At 40.9% G+C, this 27,284-nt stretch overlaps 1 protein-coding gene across 3 annotated transcripts in view; it reads right to left on the reverse strand.

The window, feature by feature from the left end:
• tnfrsf14 (TNF receptor superfamily member 14) overlaps positions 1-27,284 on the reverse strand; it is a 76,438-nt gene that overhangs the window by 20,951 nt on the left and 28,203 nt on the right. For all 3 annotated transcript variants that reach the window (XM_004916156.4, XM_012967125.3, XM_031905864.1), the window contains one exon: positions 7,541-7,631. In XM_004916156.4, the coding sequence (XP_004916213.1) occupies positions 7,541-7,631 (91 nt within the window). The remainder of the gene's footprint in view (positions 1-7,540; positions 7,632-27,284) is intronic.

Genomic DNA, 27,284 nt, shown 5'->3' on the forward strand with positions numbered 1-27,284 from the left:
TGGCACCATCGTATGCCAACCTATATATGGCTGATTTTGAACTAACACATTTGCTACCTTTACTGCATAAATCCATCTCGGTATATTTCCGGTATATCGATGACCTGTTCCTGGACCGAAAGCGAAGAATCCCTGCTGTCTTTCCACCAGCACCTCAATGATCTCGATTGTCCCATCAAATTGACTCTAAATCACCATAAAGATAACATCGACTTTTTGGACCTTAATATCTTCAAAACAGATGGTAAAGTGGGTACCAGACTTTTTCACAAACCTACGGACCATAACTCGATCCTACATGCCTCTAGTCACCACCCTCCTGCTACTATTAAGGGCATCCCGTATTCCCAATTTCTTAGGGTCATCAGGAACAATAGCTCACCTGAAACGGCTAAAATGCAACTCCAAGAGATGTTTGATAGGTTTCTGGAAAGAGGCTATAAGGAACATCTTCTACTTACACAACTTGAAAGGGCTCTCACTCACACTCAAGACACTTTGCTTAATAAAGACTGCATACGGGACGAACAACCGACACCACTCATCTTTACCACCACCTTCTCATCCACCTCCCATGCACTCTCAGAGAGTATCACTAGAAATTGGCAGATGGTTAATGAGGATGAATCATTATCTCTTTATCATGCCAACAAGCCCGTCATAGGTTATAAAAGAGGCAGCAGCTTAAGAGACTTGCTAGTCAAAACTGACTTTAAAAACTATGAAGGTAAACAAAAAAACTGGCTTTCCGTGTACAAAAAACTCGGGTGCTATAAATGCCCGGATTGTGCTACCTGCAGGTGCCTACTGTGCGGCCCAGATTTCCCACATCCACATACGGGCAAAAGGCATAAAATTCCTTATAGACTTGGCTGTCTTTCTACCTTTGTAGTGTACATTATTACCTGTCAGTGTGGCTTGTACTAAGTGGGCAAAACAATTACCACTTTGAGAGAACGTATCGGAAACCACAGCTCCGCCATCAGCAGAGCACTGAAAGAGGGTGAGTCCATCCAGCCGGTCGCGCGACACCCCTTGCCTACATTTAAATGTATGGCCATCGACCACCAGCCTCCCCTAGCAAGAGGTGGCAATAGGGAGCTGGCTTTACTCAGAAAAGAATCTCGTTGGATACACAAATTGGACTGTGTCGCTCCACGTGGTCTGAATGAGACTTTGCCCTTAGGCTGCTTTATTTAAAGTTTTATATTTTTCCTCTTTCTGAGAATGAACACATCCTTTTATTAGCCCTTTTCCTTTCCACACTATGATTACTTGCTACCATTTTTTTTTCATGGTTTCAATTTATCTAGATACATTTTGTTACTATGTATTTTTTCCTTAGCAACATTGTTGCAATTCTTTTTGCTGGGTTTAGGTACTACGTATACTATGCACATGACCTCTGGTGGCTACTCTGGTTATTGCGATTCCTTCTATATAGGTGCTGCATGTGGGTAGCTGTGCGTACCCATGCCCCTTCTCTGCATTAGCGTGTATCGCCCCGCGGGGGGGCATTTCTTCCTCCTTAGTCTGGGTAGGTCCGCTGTACACCCGGGGGGTAGGCGTTTCCCCCTTACCCCAGGTACGAGTATAAGCCCTGTGGAGGGCTCTGGCACCCGGTATGAATATACGCCCTGCGGAGGGCACCAATCTACACTGTTATCTATACCTCCAAGTGTGAGCCCTAATGTTGGCTCTACATGGTCCTCGGACTCAATACATTGCGCACCCCGATTTTGGCACGCTTCTCATTAGTTTGGGGGCCATTGCAGAGACACTGGGTTCACCTTTACGGTGACCCATAGGTCTGTTGCTTAGATGTGCCTCCCGGGAGTTGTATGAATCTGGCATACTCCTGATTAACTAGTGAGCTTGTGCGGCGACACTGGGTTCACTATTATGGCGACCTGTGTGTCTGCCGCTGGCTCCTTATATATCCTCTCTAGACGGCTGAATACGATGTGGCCTACGATGCCCATTCACTTCTGTGGGGTTGGTTGCCTAGCAACGGCGACGCTAGCAGTATGCTAATGTAATTTAAGTTCCGTACCTTGGTGTTGGCCTAATGTACTAGCGGTTCCTGCCCAGCGCTATGGGAACAGAGAGTGGTTGGGGCTTTTCATGTTTTGCAACCTTATATTGCTACAAAACGACCAGCTTTTGCCATATACTGAGATCTTTTCTTTTATGTACCCTTTGGCCCTGGACACATTGTCCTTATATGTCTATACCTATAAACACTTTTTGTAATCGTTTTTTATGTTTTTTTATGTCTTTTTGTGTTTTCCATTTGATTTTGTCACTTTGTATATGTGTTAGTGGTTGCCTAGCAACAAGCTTGGCGCCCTTTTGTGCTTAAAAACGTTTGTACTACACTGAGATGTTGCTGTCCCTGATGAAAGTTCCAGATAGGAACTGAAACGTCGGACTGAATAAAGCCTCACATTTATTCATCTACACCTTTGTGATTTTTCATATGAAAACCCTGCGTGTGCTGTCAATCCTACTCTGAGTATCTATACCTCCTGCACGAGCACCCAGGTATTATCTTGTTCTTATGGTGTGCAGCTTTCCAGCAACTCGTTTCTATATATATATATATATATATATAGTCTTGTAAAGAATCGGCACTCACCAGTATCGGGCACAGGCTGGGTGCTGACAAAAATAATGCATCAAACTCAACAGTAGAAAGCACTCACAGCTACAGCATCAATCAGGTCAGTGATTTATTTCAGCATACCATCATATATATATATAGTATCCCAGCATCGGCACTCACCAGTCCAAAAAACAACGGCCGGTTGCTGACCCACAAATCACATCCAGTCCATAGAAAGCACTCACGGCATAAGTATTAATAAAATTGACCTTTAATCAGACACAATGTCTACATGTTTTGATCCACATGGGATCGTCATCAGGATAGGGAAAGGAAGTGAGGTGCATAGTTAAATACAAACATTATCCAATCAGTGCACACCATCAATTAGCATATTTTAACCTAATGTGTACTGTGTATAATCTCCATCATATAACACTACTCTGTCAGTGAACACTTAAATATCCAATAGCTCAGCATAGGGAGTTCTTCATAAAATCATAAATATGGGTAAACTAGCACTGAAATAGTTATAATAAATACATATATCAATACATAACAATCACATACAAATTATCAAACCATCTTATCCCATATTACCTTAAGTACTCTCATGTTAGAAAGTTTTAAATATAATGCAACTGTCTATATGAACATAGGGACATTAAAGTAAACCCACCATAATAAACATTACTCAAAAGTATCCATGATATATGATTAAAAACCCAACAAGTTCATCAAAAAAAGTGTTAATATTGAATTGAATATAAAGAGTGATATTTTGCTAAAAAATGTGAAAGGTGTGAATCTCAAGTCTTAAAACATTAAAAAGATCTTGTTAAAAAAGATCTTGTTAAAAAAATGAGGAAATCAGTATATAAGACACCATAAATATCACATCACACAAGGTAAATATCCAAACCATAATTGTTCACAGCCCACTAGTATATTAGGTAAAAATCCATATAAGTACACCCCCAGTAAGACAATGGTTACCATGGCTATTATCCAAAAAGTGGCTAATAAATCTATAAATCCATAAATCTAAAAGTCCGTAAATCTATTATGCCCTAGTGGCATCCGTAACCATCTGTATTGGCTCATAGAAAACAAGAAAGTAAAAACATCTCTCTGTAACAGAAGCTTGGATCTATCTCTACCACGTGACGGGGGGAATATGATCAATCAATATTGCTCTCAACGTGGGCAATGAGTGTTTGTGCTGTACAAAATGTCTGGCTAATGGAATATCGGATTTCCCAGTTACCAAAGCCAAACGGATCACTGATCTATGATTGTTCATCTGTTTGCGAAAGGCTGTAATACATTTTCCTATATAATATAGGCCGCAAGGATACATAATGCAATATATAATGTATTCAGACGTACAGGAAAGCCTATGTGTGATCAAAAACTTTTTCCCAGTATGTGGTTGGGCAGAAGTAGCCCCTGTGATCAGACATCCACAAGTCTTACAATTGCCACACTTAAAGCATCCAGGTTTACTGGTCCTAAGCCGTATTCCCGATAGCTCAGGTTTCAAATCAGTCACCACCAGCATATCCCTGAGTGAGCGCCCACGTCGATATGCACACACTGGGGATGACATATGAGCAAATAGTAGACCAGAGTCTAATTGTAAAATTGGCCAATGTTTCTTAATTGCCCCATTAACATCACGACTCACCGGAGTAAAATCACTCACAAATACTATCCGGTCTGGTTGAGTTCCTGTTTGTATAGTATTCAAGTTACCACCATGTAAATTCTTTCTTGCGTTCTCCAATTCAGTGTTAAGAAACTCTAAGAAACCCCTTTCAATAAAGCGATCATGCATTTCATTGGCTTGCTGTAATGCAGCTGCAAAGTCAGTATTAATCCTAAACACTCTCAAAAATTGAGTATACGGAATAGATCTAATCACTGAAGGTGGATGAAAGCTATGAGAATGAAGGACCGTGTTTCAGCCCGTACTTTTACAAAACAATGTAGTCCCAACTCCCGTGGAGGTATGAAGAATTCTTACATCTAAGAAGTCAATCATATCTTTAGCATAATTCAAAGTAAATTTTACAGGAGTAGGTAGAGCATTCAGACTGGCAATGAACAATTCGACTCCAATGTGGTCCCCACACCAAATAATTAAGATAACGTCGATACATCTATGATACAAAAGCAGATTGTCTGCATAGTTAGGATAAATATATTTACTGTACATATCAAATTAATCCACATATAAATTGGCGTATGAGGGGGCCCCATTGGAGCCCATCGCCGTGCCAGTCTTCTGTAGATAAAATATATGCTTAAATCTGAAATAATTGCAAGTCAAGACCAATTGCAACAAGGAACACAAAAATTCAACTGGTGGGGCCCCACCATCAATGAATGCTTTTCTGCATGCAGCAATCCCCTCATTAAAAGGGACGATGGTGTATAAATTACACACATCAAGTGTTACAAATAACGTTTTCACTGGTAATATCTAACAGCGATGACGCGTCGGCCAAGTAATATCTCATGTGGACACATTGGGGTTGCAAAAGACTATCAAGATACATGGCCACATTTGAAAACAGTGAACCCCTAGCTGATATGATAGGACGGCCAGAAGGATTCTTATGCACCTTAGGAAGGGTGTAAATAATCGGGCATTTAGGAAACTGAGTTGTTAAAAATTCACAACACCCCTCACTGATCCATCCAGCTGTCGTGGCATGTTCTAATTTCACATCTAGTTTGAGTTTAAATTTTGAGGTAGGTTCACCCAATAGTTTTTCAAATACATTAGGATCAGAGAGCTGTAACAACTCCTGCCTATAATACATTAAATCCAAGAGCACTATTGCTCCACCTTTGTCAGCAGGGCACACTACAAGTTGTTTAGCATCACGCAAAAAATCAATGGCATCCCTTCCCAGTTTCGTTAAGTTGGAAAAAATTTTTTTAGACTTCCCAATTAATTCATTACTTTCCCTTTGTACTATCTTGGTATATGTTTTGATTGACGTAGCGGAATTTCTCTCTCTATACCAGTTTGATCTTTAAAACGATCTTTCAATTTTAGTTTACGTTGAAACCTAAATAGATCAACCTCCAGATTGAAGGGATCATTGTTGGTCACTGGCACAAAAGACAATCCCCGTGAGAGGAGAGAAACTTCCCCTGGTGTTAGTACATGTGAATATCACAGTGTTGTTTTTTTGGGAGGTCTGTCTCTTCGATTTACCACCCCCGCACCACCTTCGATTTTTCCTAAAAAACGGTTCTGATTCTGAACAACAAGCCCAGCCCCCTCTTGACCGGTTGTTCTCTGAGTTGGATGAAGGGGAATCTCCAGAGCTATTGTGGAAAGATCCCTTTGCTTCCTAAAACGGTGTCTGGTTTTCCTTATCCCCTCCCCCCCCCCAATCAACCAACCATAAACCCTCCAATCTTTATAGTCTTGATCCACTTTAATTATTTTAGCTTGTTTAAATGCTATAAGATCCTGTTTATACTGTTGTACTCCAGCTTCCAACTTCTGTAATCAATTAACAGATTGGTCAGATGTCAACACTAATGTCAACTCAGCTATATCAGCCCACACTTTGGCTAGCTCCCTGCCTGATTCCTCAATAACTAATAACACTAGGCCAATTATATTTATATATATATATAATTACATATATTATATATAATTACAACATTTTCAGCCCCTTAAGGGGGTAGTTCACCTTATTTAGCTTTTTATTCAGCAGTTGTCGCATTTGGATTTTTAGCAGCTATTTGGTTGCTAGGGTCTTGTTTACCTTAGGACCCAGGCAGTGGCTTGAATGAGATACTGGAATATGATTGGAGAGGGACTTAAATAAAGATTTAAAAAGTAACAATTATAATAAAATTCTAAGCTCACAGAAAGCTGGAACGATGTAGAAGAGGAAAGCAAAAAATACACATACTATAAAAAAAAAATAAATAAAAAACAATTGAAAAGTTGCTATGAATAAGACATTTGATAACATACTTAAAATTTACTTTAAGGTAACCAACCCCTTTAACAAACAAAGTTTATTAAAAAAAAAAGTTGTATAAATCCAGCTAAAAAAAGTTCTGTTCTATAAAGTCTGTTCATAAAATAACAGTTCTTAAATGTATTATTGTTCTTATTGTACTTATAGTTCTTTCTGTTATTGCTGCACATGTAGCCTCAGTGGTGATTCTTAGCTTCAGGTAAAAAAATTGGAGGGAAATAGGGGGAAAGAAACAAATTATCAACTGGATCCCCTCCCTTAAAATTATATTCTAATGGTGTCCCATTGTTTTTGCATAATCAAAGAATATAAGTTTAAAGTTCACTAGCAGCCTTAAGGCATGGTGCTCAACAGAAGGACCCCCTTATCCAGAAAACCCCAAGTCCAAATCATCTGGGATCATAGCTCTAATACCTGTACTAAACGTTTGGGTCTTGTCTGAATTGTTAATTCCCACTTGAAATCTGAGCTGGAGATGAACATTTTGGAGGGATATTAGTGCTGCTGTCAAAAATATAACATGGTTTGACTGAATTGTGACAAATAGACACAAATGTGCTGCTTTGCTAAATGTGCCATTAGTTAAACAGTTTTCTGAAAAAGTTTCCTGTCACTGTGCTTCGATTAATCATGGAAATTCAGCATATGTAATGTCTGATTGGTTGCCACATGTTGCTGCTGTGATAGAAATCTATTGGGTCTTCAGTACCGTTTTTCAGTGACTGTTCTGCAAATTTTAACAACAGAACTACAGATTCCAAGAAGCACATGATAAGTGTTTCCAATTTTCACCAGGAAAATGTTAAATCATTTGTTTGTTCTGTAAATCACAGTTTTGGGTTAAAACCTTATTTTTAGAAAATCAATTCTGAAATACAATTCACTAAGGCACGGAAGTTAAGGAAATACTAATATATCATACTTGGTCCATTTAGAGCAAATGCTTGACATGTTTTCATTACTGTAGGTTCCTTCTGGGCATGGTTTACACACTGTATCTGAATATAATGTTCCTGTTAAAAGAAATAAAAGGAAAATGAATAAAACAGGTAGTATTAATCGAACACACTATATAATTTTGTACAGACACTTTCTGCAACAATAACAACATCTCCCAAAGCGCACAATCCCTTGCACACATGATGTAAATAAGAAAAGGAACATTACAGTGCAATGCATTTGGGGTTATGCAGTTCCTGCATGCTGTCTGTAAGCTGTATAGAAGTTGTTATTATTTATAATAAATATACATTGCGGGATAACCAATTACATCTCCCCTGAAAAGAAAACTAAAATCAATCTGCTCTACCAACTATAACTAATGGACATAACCCCAATCCTACCTCCTGGAGACAGGACAATCAAAAAATTGATTTCTAGAAGGAGAAATACTTCCAATATGCAAGAGGGTAGGTTGTGAAGAGTCACTGATTGTTCTGCCTCTAGAGGTGATTGTCCAAAACTCCTGACATCTACACAGACAGCTAGGGTATTCTATGCAAAAAGAGGGTTAAACAACATGATAACCAATTTACCAGCTGTCTACTGAGGCCCCTAGGGGCAACACAATATTAAAGGAGTGGTTCACCTTTAACCCTTTGCCTGCCAACACCGTACGGCGTACGTGTTGGCAAGGCAATGCACTGAGTGCCAGCGACGTACCTTGTACGTCTTCCTGCTTGTGGCCATGTGGATACTGATCGGCGGCTTCTTCCTCTTTCAAAAGCCGCCGATCGCTGCAGGATCCCCTAGGCAACGAGCGCTGGGGGCTGGAAGTGACGCTGTTGCGTCAGATGACCCCAAGAAGGACCCCAGAGCAGCGGCTACGTCATAGACATGTGCCTGCTGCTGGGGTATTTAAACTCAGCCCCCCAGCGCCGCCCTCTGCCTCTCTGCTGGTCCTGGATGTTGCTGGAGCCCTCCTGCTGTGTGCTGCTGTTCTCCTGCGGTCCTTGGCTGTGAGATTTGCTGTGCCTGCCCTCGGGTAGTCCCTTTGCTTTTACATTACACACTTACTACTCACTTACTACACACTTACTACACACTTACTACACATTTTTACATTTTAGTACTTTACATTACTTTTTTTTTGCAGATTTACACTAACTACACTTACTAACTTACATTTGCACTCACTACACTTACACACATACACTTATACACATACACTTACACACATACACTTACACTTATCTATTAAAAAAAAAAAAAATATTTTGCTTTACGTTTGTTTTTGTGTCTTTGTGTCATTGTTTTTGTCCAAAAAAACCTGTTTATTTGGTGTTGTGTCCTTTTATTCACTGTTTGTTATTTCATTTATTTGTTCACTGTTATTTGTTCATTGCCTTTTATTGTGATTTTATTGATTATTCTTTTCTGCGTTGCTCTTTTGTTATATACTTTTGCTTGTTACCATCATTTCTGATTATTAGTGATTTTATTGTTTGAGTTTTGCTTTGCTCTTATTACTTGTTTTTGGTTGTACTTTGCATTTTCAGTTTTATATTACTGTTCATTGCTGGTTGTTTTGATTTTCAGTTATTGTATTGAATCTTGAGGTTTGCATTGCTTTTTATAACTGGTTCTAACTTGTTTTTGCTTGTGCTTTGAATTTATAGTTTTTTATTCCTAATTATTACTGGTTCTCTTGTTATTGATTTGTGATATTTTGACCACTAGTTACTACTAATTGCATTTTATTTGATTGTAAGTGCTTTGGCTAGTCTGATAGGGTTTTTGTTCCAGAAAGTTCCAGAGAGTTCAGGGAGTTGAAGAGTTCAGGGGGTTGAGCTTATAGCATTTTTTTTTTCTTGGTCTGATTTGTTTATATTATCAGTTGGGTTTTTTTCTCCAGTCTCTGCCTTGCCTGTTGCAGTAGTTTTACAAGTATCCCATTTTATTGCTTTATTATATATTTTGCTTGTTACCACCATCTCATTGTTGTTTGAGTTTTGCTTTGACTTCTGACTAGTTTTACTTCTGACTAGTTCTTGCTTGTACTTCTAGTTTTATATTGCTTTTCATTACTAGTTCAATTGATTTTCAGTGATTTTATTTTGAATTTTGAGTTTTGCTTGGTTCTAATTACTGTTCATTGCTTGATTTTGCTCTAATTACTAGTTGTAACTTGTTCTTCTTTGTACTTTGGATTTTCAGTTTTATATTGCTGTTCATTGCTCTTGATTTTCAGTGGTTTTATTTTATCTTTATTTTGCATTGTTGTTATAACTGCCTCTAACTTGACCTCTAGTTCTTTGGCTAGTCTGATAGGGTTTTTGTTCCAGAAAGTTCCAGGGAGTTGGGAGAGTTCAGGGGGTTGAGCTTATTAGCAGTTTTTTTTCTTGGTCTGGTTTGTTTATATTATCAGTTGGGTTTTTTTTCTCCAGTCTCTGCCTTGCCTGTTGCAGTGGTTTTACAAGTAATCCTTTTGCTTGATTGTTAGTTCTTTGTCACTGATTGAGTTTTAGATTAGCCGGTACATATTTTGTTAGCAACATGGCAAGAAGGTTTTTTTCTGCTGAAGAGGCTGCTGCACTGTGCATGGCCTCTAGCTCAGAGGAGTTTAGTGACTCCGATTCTGAGTATGTGCCCCCTGCATCAGAGAGTGACTCTTCTACTGAGGAGTCATGGTGTAGCAGCAGCACTGTTAGTGCTCTTGAGGAGCCTATGGAGGTAGATGAGGATGTTGATGATTTGGAAAATCAGGAAGCGGGCGATAGGGCTGATGCTGCAGCTGGAGGAGAGCCTGCGTGGAGGCCTCCTTGTAATTTTCCCCCTGAGATCCCCCCATTTACTGCAGTCCCTGGCGTCAAGGTGGACACCAGTAATTTTGAGCCCATAAATTTTTTCCAATTATTTATGACTGAGGCCATCCTACAGGATATGGTCCTCTATACCAATGTATATGCCGAGCAGTATCTTACCCAAAATCCCCTGCCTAGGTATGCTCGAGCTCATGCATGGCATCCCACCGATGTTAATGAAATGAAGAGGTTTGTGGGACTTACTTTAGCTATGGGTCTCATAAAAGCCAATTCTTTGGAGTCCTACTGGGATACCACTACAGTGTTGTCTATCCCTGTCTTTTCTGCCACAATGCCTAGAAACCGGTATCAGCTACTGCTCCGGTTTCTGCATTTCAATAGTAATGCTACAGCTGTACCCCCTGATCAGCCCGGCCATGACAGGCTGCATAAATTAAGGCCCCTTATAGACAGCCTGTCTGAGCGCTTCGCAGCAGTATACACTCCCTCAAAAAATATTTGTATTGATGAGTCCCTTCTCCTCTTCAAAGGGCGCCTAAAATTCCGTCAATACATCCCAAGCAAGCGTGCCCGCTATGGGATCAAATTTTATAAACTTTGCGACAGCAGCTCGGGGTACACTAGCTATTTCCTGATTTATGAAGGCAAGGACTCCAAATTAGATCCCCCTGGTTGTCCCCCTGACTTGACTGTCAGTGGAAAGATTGTATGGGAGCTCATTTCTCCACTTCTGGGCCGAGGTTTCCACTTATATGTGGATAACTTTTATTCTAGTATCCACTTGTTCACTGCCCTATATAGTTTAGATACCCCAGCCTGTGGCACCATAAATCGTAACCGAAAAGGATTGCCCAGGCCTTTGCTTGATAAAAAATTGAATCGTGGAGAGACTTATGCCCTTAGAAATAATGAGCTCCTTGCCATCAAATTTTTTGACAAAAAAAATGTTTTCATGCTGACCACAATCCACGATGAGTCAGTAATTACAGAACAGAGAGTTGGTAGGCCCCCCAAAAATAAGCCTCTCTGTAGCAAGGAGTACAGTAAGTACATGGGTGGTGTTGATAGAACTGACCAACTCCATCATTATTACAACGCCACCCGGAAAACAAGGGCCTGGTACAAGAAAGTTGGTATATATTTGATTCAAATGGCCCTCCGAAATTCATATATTGTGTATAAGGCAGCAGTACCAGGTCCCAAATTGTCCTATTATAAATACCAGCTGCAGATACTCCCTGCCCTGTTGTTTGGTGGTGTAGAGGAGACAGTGCCTGAGATGCCCCCTAGTGACAATGTGGCCCGATTGATTGGGAAGCATTTTATAGATACGCTTCCACCCACACCTGGCAAACAGAGAGCCCAGAAAGCCTGCAAAGTGTGCCGCAAAAATGGTATAAGACGAGATACAAGGTACTATTGCCCAAAGTGCCCTCGCAACCCCGGGTTATGTTTCAAACCATGTTTTGAAATATACCATACACGGCTGCACTACTGAAAGGTTTATAAATTGTGTATTGGTTTGGATTGGATTTATAGTAAGCATTGGTATCCCATTTTGTGCAAAATTTATATAGTATACTTTGATTTATGTATTCAGGGCAGTTGTGGTTTTTTTGCAATTTTCAGTACCCTAATATATTCCTTATTATGGATGGCACTGGGGGTATAGCCAATTGAGGTGTTAGGTAACGCACAGGGCGCCTACAAAGTTGTGGTGCGTGATGATTATGATGATTCATCTTGCCTGCTGATGATTTCATCTCCCCTGCTGATGCCACAAAGTTTTTACTAACACCTCATAAGCTGCCCTTGCTATCTGTTTTTTTGGACAATATTTCAGATTTTACTAGTTTATTGGGTCTCCCTGAAATCTTGTTTTTATTATGGGCTCCAGCTTTTTTGTAAAGTGATTTTTGCATGTTTAGGGGTTTTTTTTTGCAGTTGTGAAAGTAGTTATGGTTTGCTGATAGATGGGGACAGTTTGCATTTCAATACTAATCAACTATTATCTACTAATCAACTAATTCAATGCTAATTGTAGTCTTTCTCTTTATTATGGATTTTAGTACTGAGCTGAAGGCATAACTGACAACTTACTGAGGATATCTTTAATTTTGGGAAGCCTATATTTTCTTCTTAGTCACCTAGCACCACAATTTAGCAAAAAGCTAAATGCTTACATCAGGGGTCGTCAAATTTTTTAAGTGCTGTGTCCTTCCGCTCTCCGCTGGGTCTTTCCGCTCTCTGCTGCGTCCATCTGCTCTCCGCCTCGCATCATATTGGGGAACAGGTAAATTATCTTAGGGAGCCGTATCAAGCCCAAGGGCCATAGTTTGAGGATGTCTGGCTTACATGAACCGCAAGCGTGATCAGACTTGACATCACCTCTTTAGCTAATGCAAGCTTTATTGTTAGCATCTCAAATGCTCACAATTCAGTGAAGTACACATGAAACGAAAGGGCTGAAAGATGCTCAACTAAATAGATAAACGTAAGTAGAATTTATTTGGGGCTAAATTGGGCAGGGTGTTTTAGTCATTATTGCAATTTCAAGGAGAAATCTAACTTTGGATCTTTTTTTATCCTTTATTTTAGGCTAAACTGCAAAGTTCATCGGAGAACTGTGTCCACAATTCTATATGTAGGGAAGCAAGGATGGTTTTCCTGAATAGCTGCAGGTAAGCACTATCAAGGAATTTGGGGGTATTTTCCAGGTAAGGGGGGTGTTAAGCAGTACCGCCGCTCCCTATATGCAGAGTACGCACTCTGCGTAGGGCACCAACTCCCAGGGGGGCACCCAGACAGTACCGCCGCTCCCTACGCAGAGTGCGCACTCTGCGCAACAACATACCAAGTCTTCGCCAGCGCCAGTCAGCCAGTCAGCGCCAGCGGCTCCTTCTCTCTTATGCTGCGGCAACAGGCCCTTTTATAAGGTTGCGCCCGTGCGTATGACGTCACACATCAGCGACGAGGCGCAACCTTATAGAAGTGCCTGTTGCCGCGGCATAAGAGAGAAGGAGGCGCCGACGATCACTGGTCTGTTGGGGGTACTTTCTGTGGGGGCACTGTGCGGGCTGGCTACTGTCTATGGGGGGTACTGTGTATGAGGCAATTGGGGGTACTGTTTTTGGGGGCACTGTTTATGGGGGCAATTGGGGGTACTTTGTATGGGGGCACTGTGTGTGGGGGCTACTGTCTATGGGGGGTACTGTGTATGAGGCAATTGGGGAACTTTGTGTGGGGGCTACTGTCTATGGGGGGCACTGTTTATGGGGGCAATTGGGGGTACTTTCTATGGGGGAAATTGGGGGTACTTTCTATGGGGGCAATTGGGGGAACTGTGTATGGGGGCTACTGTCTATGGGGGGTACTGTGTATGAGGCAATTGGGGGCACTTTGTGTGGGGGGCTACTGTCTATGGAGGGTACTGTTTATGGGGGCAATTGGGGGTACTTTCTATGGGGGCACTGTGTGTGGGGTCTACTGTCTATGGGGGGTACTGTGTATGAGGCAATTGGGGGCACTTTGTGTGGGTGCTACTGTCTATGGGGGGTACTGTTTATGGGGGCAATTGGTTCTATTTTGGCCCCTATAGTAGGTGTTTTTTTTTATTTTTTTTATTTTTTCCTCGGTAATATTTGGGGGAGGGGGCACCAAAGTAAATTTCACCCATTTGGCCAGCAGCGGCCCTGGTGTTAAGACTCAAAATCTAGCAGATATGCACTTATAGCATAGCCACCAGATTTAGCTATTGCCCTAGTTTTAGGGTGTTTGGTGGGTGTGTCTTTTGATACTCACATATGTGGGGTATCGTTTGATTCAGAAGAAGCTGAAGATTGATATTGAGAAGGTTTTTTGTAGTTGTCACGGCAATTTTAGGGAGAATTTTGACTTTGGATCTTTTTTTTTCTTCATTTCAAACCGCAGATTTCTACAAAGAACTGCGTCCACAGTTTTCCATGTAGGGGAACAAGGATGGTACCGCTGAATATCTACAGGTGTGCACTTTCAAGAAATATATGGTTTGTGGGGGCTATTTCACAGGTAGGGGGTGTTTTGACTAAAAAACTGCAAGGAGTGCACTTAGAGAGTAGCCCCAAACTTTCCAGCTGAAATTGCTCGTATGTATTGCCCCTGTTTTGGGGTGTTTGGTGGCCCCGTCTTTAGGTGCACACTTGCATGTGGGGTATCGTTTTGTTCGGGAGAATTTGCAGATTGATATTGAGCAGGTTTTTTGTAGTTGTCATGGCAATTTTGGGGAGAAATTTAACTTTGGATCTTTTTTTTTCTTCATTTCAGACCAAACTGCGAACTTCTACGAAGAACTGCGTCCACAGTTTTTCATGTAGGGGAACAAGCATGGCACCGTTGAATAGCTGCAGGTGTGCACTTTCAAGAAATATATGGTTTGTGGGGGCTATTTCACAGGTAGGGGGTGTTTTGACTAAAAAACTGCAAGGAGTGCACTTAGAGAGTAGCCCCAAACTTTCCAGCTGAAATTGCTCGTATGTATTGCCCCTGTTTTGGGGTGTTTGGTGGCCCCGTCTTTAGGTGCACACTTGCATGTGGGGTATCGTTTTGTTCGGGAGAATTTGCAGATTGATATTGAGCAGGTTTTTTGTAGTTGTCATGGCAATTTTGGGGAGAAATTTAACTTTGGATCTTTTTTTTCCCTTCATTTCAGGCCAAACCGCGAACTTCTACGAAGAACTGCGTCCACAGTTTTTCATGTAGGGGAACAAGCATGGCACCGTTGAATAGCTGCAGGTGTGCACTTTCAAGAAATATATGGTTTGTGGGGGCTATTTCACAGGTAGGGGGTGTGTTGACTAAAAAACTGCAAGGAGTGCACTTAGAGAGTAGCCCCAAACTTTCCAGCTGAAATTGCTCGTATGTATTGCCCCTGTTTTGGGGTGTTTGGTGGCCCCGTCTTTAGGTGCACACTTGCATGTGGGGTATCGTTTTGTTCGGGAGAATTTGCAGATTGATATTGAGCAGGTTTTTTGTAGTTGTCATGGCAATTTTGGGGAGAAATTTAACTTTGGATCTTTTTTTTTCCTTCATTTCAGGCCAAACCGCGAACTTCTACGAAGAACTGCGTCCACAGTTTTTCATGTAGGGGAACAAGCATGGCACCGTTGAATAGCTGCAGGTGTGCACTTTCAAGAAATATATGGTTTGTGGGGGCTATTTTACAGGTAGGGGGTGTTTTGACTAAAAAACTGCAAGGAGTGCACTTAGAGAGTAGCCCCAAACTTTCCAGCTGAAATTGCTCGTATGTATTGCCCCTGTTTTGGGGTGTTTGGTGGCCCCGTCTTTAGGTGCACACTTGCATGTGGGGTATCGTTTTGTTCGGGAGAATTTGCAGATTGATATTGAGCAGGTTTTTTGTAGTTGTCATGGCAATTTTGGGGAGAAATTTAACTTTGGATCTTTTTTTTTCTTCATTTCAGACCAAACTGCGAACTTCTACGAAGAACTGCGTCCACAGTTTTTCATGTAGGGGAACAAGCATGGCACCGTTGAATAGCTGCAGGTGTGCACTTTCAAGAAATATATGGTTTGTGGGGGCTATTTTACAGGTGGGGGTGTTTTGACTAAAAAACTGCAAGGAGTGCACTTAGAGAGTAGCCCCAAACTTTCCAGCTGAAATTGCTCGTATGTATTGCCCCTGTTTTGGGGTGTTTGGTGGCCCCGTCTTTAGGTGCACACTTGCATGTGGGGTATCGTTTTGTTCGGGAGAATTTGCAGATTGATATTGAGCAGGTTTTTTGTAGTTGTCATGGCAATTTTGGGGAGAAATTTAACTTTGGATCTTTTTTTTTCTTCATTTCAGGCCAAACTGCGAACTTCTACGAAGAACTGCGTCCACAGTTTTTCATGTAGGGGAACAAGCATGGCACCATTGAATAGCTGCAGGTGTGCACTTTCAAGAAATATATGGTTTGTGGGGGCTATTTTACAGGTAGGGGGTGTTTTGACTAAAAAACTGCAAGGAGTGCACTTAGAGAGTAGCCCCAAACTTTCCAGCTGAAATTGCTCGTATGTATTGCCCCTGCTTTGGGGTGTTTGGTGGCCCTGTCTTTAGGTGCACACTTGCATGTGGGGTATCGTTTTGTTCGGGAGAATTTGCAGATTGATATTGAGCAGGTTTTTTGTAGTTGTCATGGCAATTTTGGGGAGAAATTTAACTTAGGATCTTTTTTTTTCTTCATTTCAGGCCAAACTGCGAACTTCTACGAAGAACTGCGTCCACAGTTTTTCATGTAGGGGAACAAGCATGGCACCGTTGAATAGCTGCAGGTGTGCACTTTCAAGAAATATATGGTTTGTGGGGGCTATTTTACAGGTAGGGGGTGTTTTGACTAAAAAACTGCAAGGAGTGCACTTAGAGAGTAGCCCCAAACTTTCCAGCTGAAATTGCTCGTATTATTGCCCCTGTTTTGGGGTGTTTGGTGGCCCCGTCTTTAGGTGCACACTTGCATGTGGGGTATCGTTTTGTTCGGGAGAATTTGTAGGTTGATATTGAGCAGGTTTTTTGTAGTTGTCATGGCAATTTTGGGGAGAAATTTAACTTTGGATCTTTTTTTTTCTTCATTTCAGACCAAACTGCGAACTTCTACGAAGAACTGCGTCCACAGTTTTTCATGTAGGGGAACAAGCATGGCACCGTTGAATAGCTGCAGGTGTGCACTTTCAAGAAATATATGGTTTGTGGGGGCTATTTCACAGGTAGGGGGTGTTTTGACTAAAAAACTGCAAGGAGTGCACTTAGAGAGTAGCCCCAAACTTTCCAGCTGAAATTGCTATATGTATTGCCCCTGTTTTGGGGTGTTTGGTGGCCCCATCTTTAGGTGCACACTTGCATGTGGGGTATTGTTTTACTTGTGAGAACTTGTTCTTTCATATTTAACTTCATTTGAAAATTTTTATTAGAGATTTTTTTCTCAAATTCACTTTTGTCTTGTGACTTTGATGGCATTTCATAAAATAAAAAAAATCCAAAAAAGTATTGTTGAATTTCGTAGTGATCTTTATGACGCCAACTGCATTTAGAGCAAAAAACTACCCCAGACCCAAAAACCTAGAGGTGTGTAGTTTCTAAAAATACGTAACTTATGGAGGTCTTTCACTTCTATCATTAGATATACCATGTTAACCTAGAGATGCGCTTATCGGTTTTGTTTCAATGTAAAATTGTAGAAAATGTTGTTTTATTATTGGGGTGTATTCTGGGCAAGAAAAGTGGGATACCAATACATATTTGGTATTGGTGGATTCAGCAGAATCGGGGCTTTTACGAATAATAAAATTTTTGTCAGTAAATGTAATTTTTCTTGAAAGAAAAACACAAAATAAAAACATATTTTTCTTTATTTATTTATTTTTTTACATATTTCACTCAAAATTTTTGTTACATCTCTTGAAAAATTGATTTTTTTTTTTACAGTGTTAAAGTCCAATTCGCTCCGGAAAAAACGATATATAATTTGCCTTATTTCATGTAGGCTTTCTTGTCAAAAAACTTAAGCAAATGTAATGAGTGCAAAATGTCTCAAAATTGCTTGGCAGTAGATGTTCGCTTTTAGGGCAAATTGGCTGGCAGTGAAAGGGTTAAGTTATTTTTTAGTATGTTATGGAATGTTCTATTTGCAGTTGATCTTTATACGTTCGAGAGTGGACACTTTGTAAATATAGTACCACTAATGCAAAAACTTAAACACATCAGACCTCAATGAGTACCTTCATGACTACAGTAAAATGAGGCTGCTCATACATAGCTAATAGAACTTGTCAGAGACTTTTATAGCTGCATGAATCGTGACATAAGTGACTTCATTTATATCTATTGGCGTCACAATTTATATACAGTGGACAATATATCTATACATATAATATATACTATATAAAATAACAAAGCTGAAGTCTATGTGCTTTTTTAAAGGTCAAAAAACTCAGAGGTGTTGCAATTTATTGTTAAACAGCATGCTACCTTAATCAACCAATCCCAAATACCCAGCTCACTAATCTTTATCATATGCTGTTGTGTCACATACATTTTCAAACCAAGTTACTCATATGCCTTTGTTATTTAGGGCCTCTCTGGTACAGGCCAGGTCTAACAATGTACAGCAGTACAGGTATCAGACCCCTTATCCGGAAACCCGTTATCCAGAAAGCTCCGAATTACGGAAATCCAGTCTCCCATAGACTCCATTTTAATCAAATAATTTTGAATTTTCTTTTTTTAATAAAACAGTACCTTGTACTTGATCCCAACTAAGATATAATTAATCCTTATTGGAGGCAAAACAATCCTATTGGGTTTAATTAATGTTTTATTGTTTTTTTAGTAGACAAGGTATGGAGATCCAAATTAAAGAAAGACCCCTTATCCAGACTACCCCTGGTCCCCAGCATTCTGGATAACAGGTCCTATACCTATTAGTTCTATATTCAACACAGCACAATAATGAAATCAGAAGTTTGCCAGCATTCAACCCCACCCAACACATTTCATTGTTTTAGTAAACTCCTTTTTCTATTGATAACCCATCTTTCCTGTCAATGGACTGAGCAGGTGCTCCTTATTATGTCACTAAAAGGACTGACCCTGTTTTCATATTTTGTTGCCATTAGTAACAATAAATCCCTACTGATGTCAAAAACAGTCATTCATGTTTTCAGTTAACCCATCTTTATCCAATTGTAGCTACACATAGCTTGATACTTTATTTCACCTTTTCTTTTCAGATTAACTGATATGCAGGTTCACTTTCCTATGTCTCAGGCTAAAACAAGTAAAGAAATTCTTTCATGTGCCATGCTATGTGAGTTTCTTTATTGTATATAGCCATTCCAAAGTGTTCAAGGATAATTTTGTAGTTCCTTGAAAGTTTATATACATTTAGAGCATTCACACACTGCTGCATAAATAACACTGGTGGTTCTGCAGTTAATGAATTACCATATCTTATTTTGGAGCCTTTTTGGATAATTAGAATGACATCTATGTACTGTTTCCACATTTTTAGCCTTCCTGGATACTTAGGGGCCCATTCATCTATGTACGAATTCGAATCACGTAATTTGATCATTTTGATGAATGAAAATGTCCCGAAAAAAGGCACCTTTATCTAAGTCTTACAGTTTTGCCAGATGATTATGCCCTAAAACACCCAAATAGAGGATGTGGCAAAGCTAGCCACCTAGGCAGGGGCTTTCTCAATAAGTTCGACAAAATGTGGCAACTCTGGATTGATAGAAGACCTGATTCTCTCTGATGAATACAAAGAAATGTCCATGCAAAATGTACAATGTAATATGTTTAAAATGTGATCCAACCAGCAAATATCCATATGGAACTCCCAAGCGAAACTACTCCCTTTTTCTTTCGTCTATCTCCTCCCCCTCCCTAATTCTTAAAGCGATTGTTCACCTTGAAATTAACTTATATTACGATGTAGACATTGATATTCTGAGGCAATTTGCATTTGGTTTCTATTTTTTATTTGTTGTATTCAATCATTTAGCTTTTAGTTCAGCAACTCTCCAGTTTGGAAATTCAGTGGCTATCTGGTCGCCAGGGTCCAAGTTACCCTAGTAACCAGGCAGTGGTTTAAATGAGAGACTAAAATATGAATAGCACTCAATAGAAACATAAGTAGTAAAAAATTACAATAACAATAAAACTGCAGCCTCATAAAGCCATAGTTTATGGGCTGTTGGGGTCAGTGACTAATTGGAAGCTTGAAAAAGTCAGAAAAAGAAGAAGGCAAATAATTCAAATTGCTAAGAAATTGCTTGGAACTGACCATTCTATAACATACTAAAAGGTAACTTAAAGGCGAACGACCCCTTTAAAACCAATAAAAATAAATGTTAAAAGAAAAAAAAGTCTTACAGTTTTGTCATTGTGCTGCCCCAGCAGTTAATACTGTATATTATGTTTTATAGTTAATGGTTTATATGCATTCTTATTGTTACACTGCCACCTAGTGACCAAGGTAGCATTACAACTTGTTTACTTCTAAGTCTGTATACCCTCCCATCCCCTTCCTTATGTGTGATGTCAGTTCCTCCCATCATGCCATTCATGTTCCTGCTTCCTATGTGTGAGGAGCTACTCCAGGGGTTGGGAAAGCAATATTTCTTTTGACCTCCAGCATTTGTCCATCCACCCCCAATGTTTGTTAACCTACAACAAATAAACAACCTTTTGTGGATTCCAAGTGTCTGGTGAGTTCTGCTATCTGGCAAAGATTGCCCACGGTGGTTGTGCCCAGCTCCATACAGGCCCAGGGAGAGGGGTCTCAGGGGAAACTCAGCCATTATCACAGCAATTGGAGTCAGAATAGTCAAAAGAAATAGAATTCCATAACCCGCTGTCAGAGTGCCTGTTCCATCAAGTCCCCACTCACAGGCAGCTATTTATATCCAGTCTGCATCCAAGCTTAATGCCAGCTCACAACTCCCTGCAAGCACCTGATTGTACAAGTGCAGTCTGTACCCTGTGAATATTAAGCAGCCATATATCCCTTATAACTGGCTAAACACACTATCTGGATCCTGCTATAACACTACTGCAGTTTGTCCTGCACACCTACCACTGCTATAAGCTTCTTAAAGAGACAGTAACCTTTTTTCACCAAAAGTGCAAAATGTCCCAGCAAGGCTCTGTGCATTCATTTGCAGGTGAATCTGAGCAAGTACACCATGAACCAGAGCTCACAGACATCCAGGGAGAAAATCCCATACATACTGCAGAGCAAAGTGTTAGACCCAAGCGTATAATAAAACCATCTCAAAAGTCTAGAGAAAACTATGAGGCTACAAGGGATGAGTTGTCAAGCAGTTTATCAGACCTATGGAATATGGAACTGTACGCTGCATGTCAGTTCTTTCACATTCATTTTCAAATGGGCTTACTAACAGGCTGGTGGCTGACTGAATCAACTGCTTTTTCAATTTAACGAAAAAAAGGGATAAGTATTTTTTATTAACTTTATTCAGAATCATTGTGTTTTCTAACTGTTGGGTTTAATTTTTTCAAAAGTATTTGCTCTTTTTGGTGCCAATTATAAGGCTTACAGCAGGTTTGCCAGAGTTACATTCCAACCCTCAGTTTGAGGTGGGTGGGGTTTGATTAGTTCACCTTAACAGACTGTATAAATAGAACCACTGGCACTCCAGTGGAGCTTGCTCTGGTGGTAGGTGCTCTGTAAGTGGAGTTATAATCACAGGAGTTAGTGGGTGCTCTGTAAGTGGAGTTATAATCACAGGAGTTAGTGGGTGCTCTGTAAGTGGAGTTATCACAGGAGTTAGTGGGTGCTCTGTAAGTGGAGTTATAATCACAGGAGTTAGTGGGTGCTCTGTAAGTGGAGTTATAATCACAGGAGTTAGTGGGTGCTCTGTAAGTGGAGTTATAATCACAGGAGTTAGTGGGTGCTCTGTAAGTGGAGTTATAATCACAGGAGTTACAAACTAAAGGAGTTAAAACAAGGTAAAAAAAAAATTTTGTATTTATTTTAAAGCCTTTTTCACCAATTTTTGTTTAACTGTTTCTGTAACTGGGAGAATGAGTGGCAGCAACATTGAAGGTATGACACAGTGCACAGCCTGCCGCATGTATGCAGTTGTGGAACAACAGTTCCAAAGTGCATACCTCTGTTGTGGATGTGAGCGAGTTGCCACTTTAGAGGCTCGCGTTAGAGCTCTAGAGGAACAAGTTGCAACACTGCGTTCTATTGACAATCTTGAAAGAAGTCTCTTGCTAACTGAACAAGAACTAGCGGGGTCAGATAGTATGGGGGGAGGGGAGCAAGGAAAGGATTATAGGGCAGTAAGCTGGGTGAGGGCTCTGGTACACGGGGAGATTAGTCGCCCGCGGCAAAACTCCCTGCTCGCGGGCGAGCCTCGCGAGTCTTTTTCGGCGATTTGCGTGAAATCGCGCCGCCGCGTCTGCCATCCCGCCGGCGACTTACATGTTCGCCGGTGGGATGGCAGGGGGAAGGCAACTCGGGGAGATTAGTCGCCCGCGAGCAGGGAGTTTTGCCGCGGGTGACTAATCTCCCCGTGTACCAGAGCCCTTACAGTTAGAAAATCTAGTGTGGGGAAAAGGAAAAGTTAGGCTGCTCCAGGGTTTGCGCATCCCAACAGATTTGCCAGATTGTGTGAAGAAGATGGGAGTGTGAACTCTGGACTGGCGGTTCTAGATGAGGCTGATCTCTCTAACAGCCGGGAGACCAGTTTCTTTAGTAGTGGTGGGGAGGAGAGCAGAGCTAGACCTAAACAGATGGTGGTTATAGGGGATTCGATCATTAGGAAAGTGGACAGGGTAATCTGTCGAGCGGATCGCTTCAACCGGACAGTTTGCTGTCTTCCTGGTGCCAGGGTTCGGCATGTGGTTGATCGGGTCGACACATTATTGGGAGGGGCTGGGCATGACCCGGCTGTCTTGGTACATATCGGTACTAACGACAAAATGAACGGTAGGTGGGGGACCTTAAAGAGTGAGTTCAGGGATCTAGGCTCTAAAATTAAGCAAAGGTCCTCCAATGTCATTTTTTCGGAAATTTTGCCGGTGCCGCGTGCTAGTTTAGGGAGACAGCGGGAGCTTAGGGAGCTAAATGCGTGGCTAAAGTCTTGGTGTAGGAAGGAAGGGTTTGGGTTCCTAGAGCACTGGGCTGACTTTTCTTTGGGGTACAATCTATACAGCCCTGACGGATTGCACCTCAATGGAAGGGGGTCTACTGTGCTAGGGGAGAGAATGGTTAAGAGGCTGGAGGAGTGTTTAAACTAGACAAGGGGGGGGTTGGTAAGCTAGATTCTTATGGGAGAGCTAGTGTAGATGGGGCAGTGGGACCAGTAAAGGGTTGTGGGGGAGGAGTGAGGGGGGCATATAGTTTATCAGATAAGGAGCTTCCATTGTTACAAGGGAAACAGACTAATTTTCACCTTAGCTCTAACTGTCCTTTAGCTAATGTAAGCATCAGAGTAAGAAGTAGTAATCTCCGCTGCATGCTGGCTAATGCGCGTAGCTTGTCGGGTAAATTAGGGGAGCTGCAGGCTATTGCATGTATTGAAAATTATGATTTAATTGGTATCACTGAGACCTGGTGGGATGAAAAATGCGACTGGGCTGTGAATTTAAATGGGTATACGCTTTTTAGGAGGGACAGAGAGATTAAAAAGTGTGGAGGGGTTTGTCTTTATGTAAAGTCAGATTTAAAGCCATGTAATAAAGACATTACCAATGAAAACGTTGAATCTCTTTGGGTAGAAATTTCAGTAGGGCTGAAGGTCACAAAGAAAATGATCATTGGTGTATGCTATAAACCACCCCGTATAGATGAGGGGGATGAGTCCCAGCTACTTTTGCAAATGGAGGAGGCTTCAAAATTGGGTCAAGTTGTTATTATGGGGGACTTTAATTATCCGGACATTGACTGGAGTAATGGGGTGGCTAAGTCAGAAAAAGCTAGTAGGTTTGTAAACATGCTAAATGACAACTTTTTATTTCAGGTGGTTCAAGAACCTACTAGGAATGATTCTATTTTGGACCTGGTAATATCTAATAACACTGAACTTATCTCTAGCATTTGTGTGGGTGAGCATTTGGGGAACAGTGATCACAACATGGTCTCCTTTGAGATAATGCTACAGAGACAGCTCTATAAGGGAGTAACTAAAACGCTCAATTTTAGACGTGCAGACTTTGCCAGTATAAGGGCATCTCTGCAATGTGTCAACTGGGAAAGGCTTTTCATGGGGTTAGACACAGAAGGAAAATGGAACATCTTTAAAACATTGCTTTGCAGGTATACACAACAGTATATTCCCCTTGTAAGCAAGGAGAGGCATCGCAAAGCAAAACCTTTATAGCTGAATAAAAGAGTTAGGGTCGAGGTTGGTAATAAAAAACGTGCTTTTAAAGCATTCAAGTTAGCTGGGACAGCGGAAACTTTCATCAGGTACAAGGAAGCAAATAAAGCATGCAAAAAAGCTATCAGGCAAGCTAAAATAGGGATGGAAAGGGATATTGCAGCTAGGAGTAAAAAGAATCCAAAATTATTTTTTAATTATGTGAATAGTAAAAAAATGAAGCAAGAAGGGGTGGGAACTTTATTATCACGGGGGGGTAAGTTGGTTGATGAGAACGGGGAAAAAGCAGAAATTTTGAACTCTTATTTTTCATCTGTCTATACAACTGAGGAGCCACCTAATGAAGGCTTCCCTTTTAATATACCCAGTGCTAGTAATTTAGCTACTGACGCGTGGGTCACTCAGGAGGAAATTCAAAAGAGACTTGAACATGTAAAGGTAAACAAAGGTCCAGGACCGGATGGGATTCATCCCGGGGTATTAAATGAGCTGAGCGCTGTGATTGCCAAGCCTCTTCACATAATTTTTTAGGATTCATTGAGGTCTGGCATGGTGCCGAGAGACTGGCGAATTGCTAATGTCGTGCCATTATTTAAAAAGGGATATTCTGAAAATATATAGGCCTGTTAGTCTGACATCAGTAGTAGGAAAGCTTCTGGAAGGGGTAATAAGGGATAGGATAGTTGAATACATTGCAGTTCACAATACTATTAGTTTGTGCCAGCATGGTTTTATGCGTAACAGATCTTGCCAGACTAATTTAGTCGCCTTTTATGAGGAGGTGAGCAGGAACCTTGATGCTGGAATGGCAGTTGATGTCATCTACTTAGATTTTGCTAAAGCGTTTGATACAGTACCTCACAGAAGGTTAATGATCAAATTGAGGAATATTGGCCTAGAACATAATATTTGTAATTGGATAGAGAACTGGCTGAAGGATAGAGTACAAAGAGTGGTGGTAAATGGAACATTTTCTAATTGGGCCAGTGTGGTTAGTGGAGTACCGCAGGGGTCAGTCCTTGGTCCTTTGCTTTTTAACTTGTTTATTAATGACCTGGAGGCGGGCATAGAGAGTACTGTTTCTATTTTTGCTGATGACACTAAATTGTGCAAAACTATAAGTTCCATGCAGGATGCTGCCGCTTTGCAGAGCGATTTGACAAAATTGGAAAACTGGGCAGCAAACTGGAAAATGAGGTTCAATGTTGACAAGTGCAAAGTTATGCACTTTGGTAGAAATAATATAAACGCGAACTATCTACTGAATGGTAGTGTGTTGGGGGCATCCTTAATGGAGAAGGATCTAGGGGTTTTTGTAGATCACAAGTAGTCTAATTCCAGGCAGTGTCATTCTGTGGCTACTACAGCAAATAAAGTGCTGTCTTGTATAAAAAAGGGCATTGACTCAAGGGATGAGAACATATTTTTGCCTCTTTATAGGTCCCTGGTAAGGCCTCACCTTGAGTATGCAGTGCAGTTTTGGGCTCCAGTCCTTAAGAAGGATATTAATGAGCTGGAGAGAGTGCAGAGACTGCAACTAAACTGGTAAAGGGGATGGAAGATTTAAGCTATGAGGTTAGACTGTCGAGGTTGGGGTTGTTTTCTCTGGAAAAGAAGCGCCTGCGAGGGGACATGATTACTCTGTACAAGTACATTAGAGGGGATTATAGGCAGTTGGGGGATGTACTTTTTTCCCATAAAAACAATCAACGCACCAGAGGTCACCCCTTTAGATTAGAGGAACGGAGCTTCCATTTGAAGCAGCGTAGGTGGTTTTTCACGGTGAGGGCAGTGAGGCTGTGGAATGCCCTTCCTAGTGATGTGGTAATGGCAGACTCTGTTAATGCCTTTAAGAGGGGCCTGGATGAGTTTTTGAACAAGCAGAATATCCAAGGCTATTGTGATACAAATATCTACAGTTAGAATTACTGGTTGTATATATAGTTTATGTATGTGAGTGTATAGATTGGTTAGTATAGGTTGTGTGCTGGGTTTACTCGGATGGGTTGAACTTGATGGACAATGGTCTTTTTTCAACCCTATGTAACTATGTAACATTCTAATAATGACGCAGATGATTTAAGAGACTGTATAAACCGGTTATCTTCCACCTATGAGCGTTATCATCGTCTGTCTGCTAAGTATACTTCCTTCTTAAAGAACACTAATATAGTGGAATCCTTAGCAGAGCTGAGCAAAACTGAGGCCTTAGATCAAGAGAGAGACCTTCTGGTGCTAAGTGCTAAAGAGAAAGCAGAGCTCAGGATTGCACACCTACAAGAGACCTGGTCTCACAGATCCACATCATTAAAGGAACAGTAACACCAAAAAATGAAAGTGTATAAAAGTAATAACAATATAATGTACTGTTGCCCTGCATTGCTACAACTGGTGTGTTTGCCTCAGAAAGACTACTATAGTTTATATAAGTAAGTTGCTGTGTAGCCATGGGGGCAGCCATTCAAAGGAGAAAAGGCACAGGTTACTTAGCAGATAACAGACAAACCCCCATTATATGGGGCTTATCTACTTGTTATCTGCTATGTAACCTGTGCCTTTTCTCCTTTTTTCCAGCTTGAATGGCTGCCCCCATGGCTACACAGCGGCTTATTTATATAGTAGCTTTTCTGTAGCAAAAACACCAGTTTTTTGCAGAGCAACAGCACATTATATTTTAATTACTTTAAAACACTTTAATTTTTTGATGTTACTGTTCCTTTAAGGCTTACATCACGATCTTCTAAAACCTCTCACTCCAGGAAATCAACCCTGAGTGACAAGCTTATAGAGGCCCGTGCTAATGCAGAAGCAGCCAAGGTGCAAGTTTCCTTTGCTAAAAAAGAGGCAAGTCTTAAAGCAGAGGCAGCACGCAAGGAAGCTGAGGCCGCACGCCAGCAAGCAGAAGCTGCCCGTAAAAAGGCAGAAATGGAAGCTGAATTAGAAATTCTTCAAATAGAAAAGGAAAAGGCTTCAGCTATTGCAAGGTTAAAGGTTCTTGAACAAGCACTGGAAGGA

This window comes from Xenopus tropicalis, chromosome 7, assembly GCF_000004195.4.
Source record: "Xenopus tropicalis strain Nigerian chromosome 7, UCB_Xtro_10.0, whole genome shotgun sequence".
NCBI lineage: Eukaryota > Metazoa > Chordata > Amphibia > Anura > Pipidae > Xenopus > Xenopus tropicalis.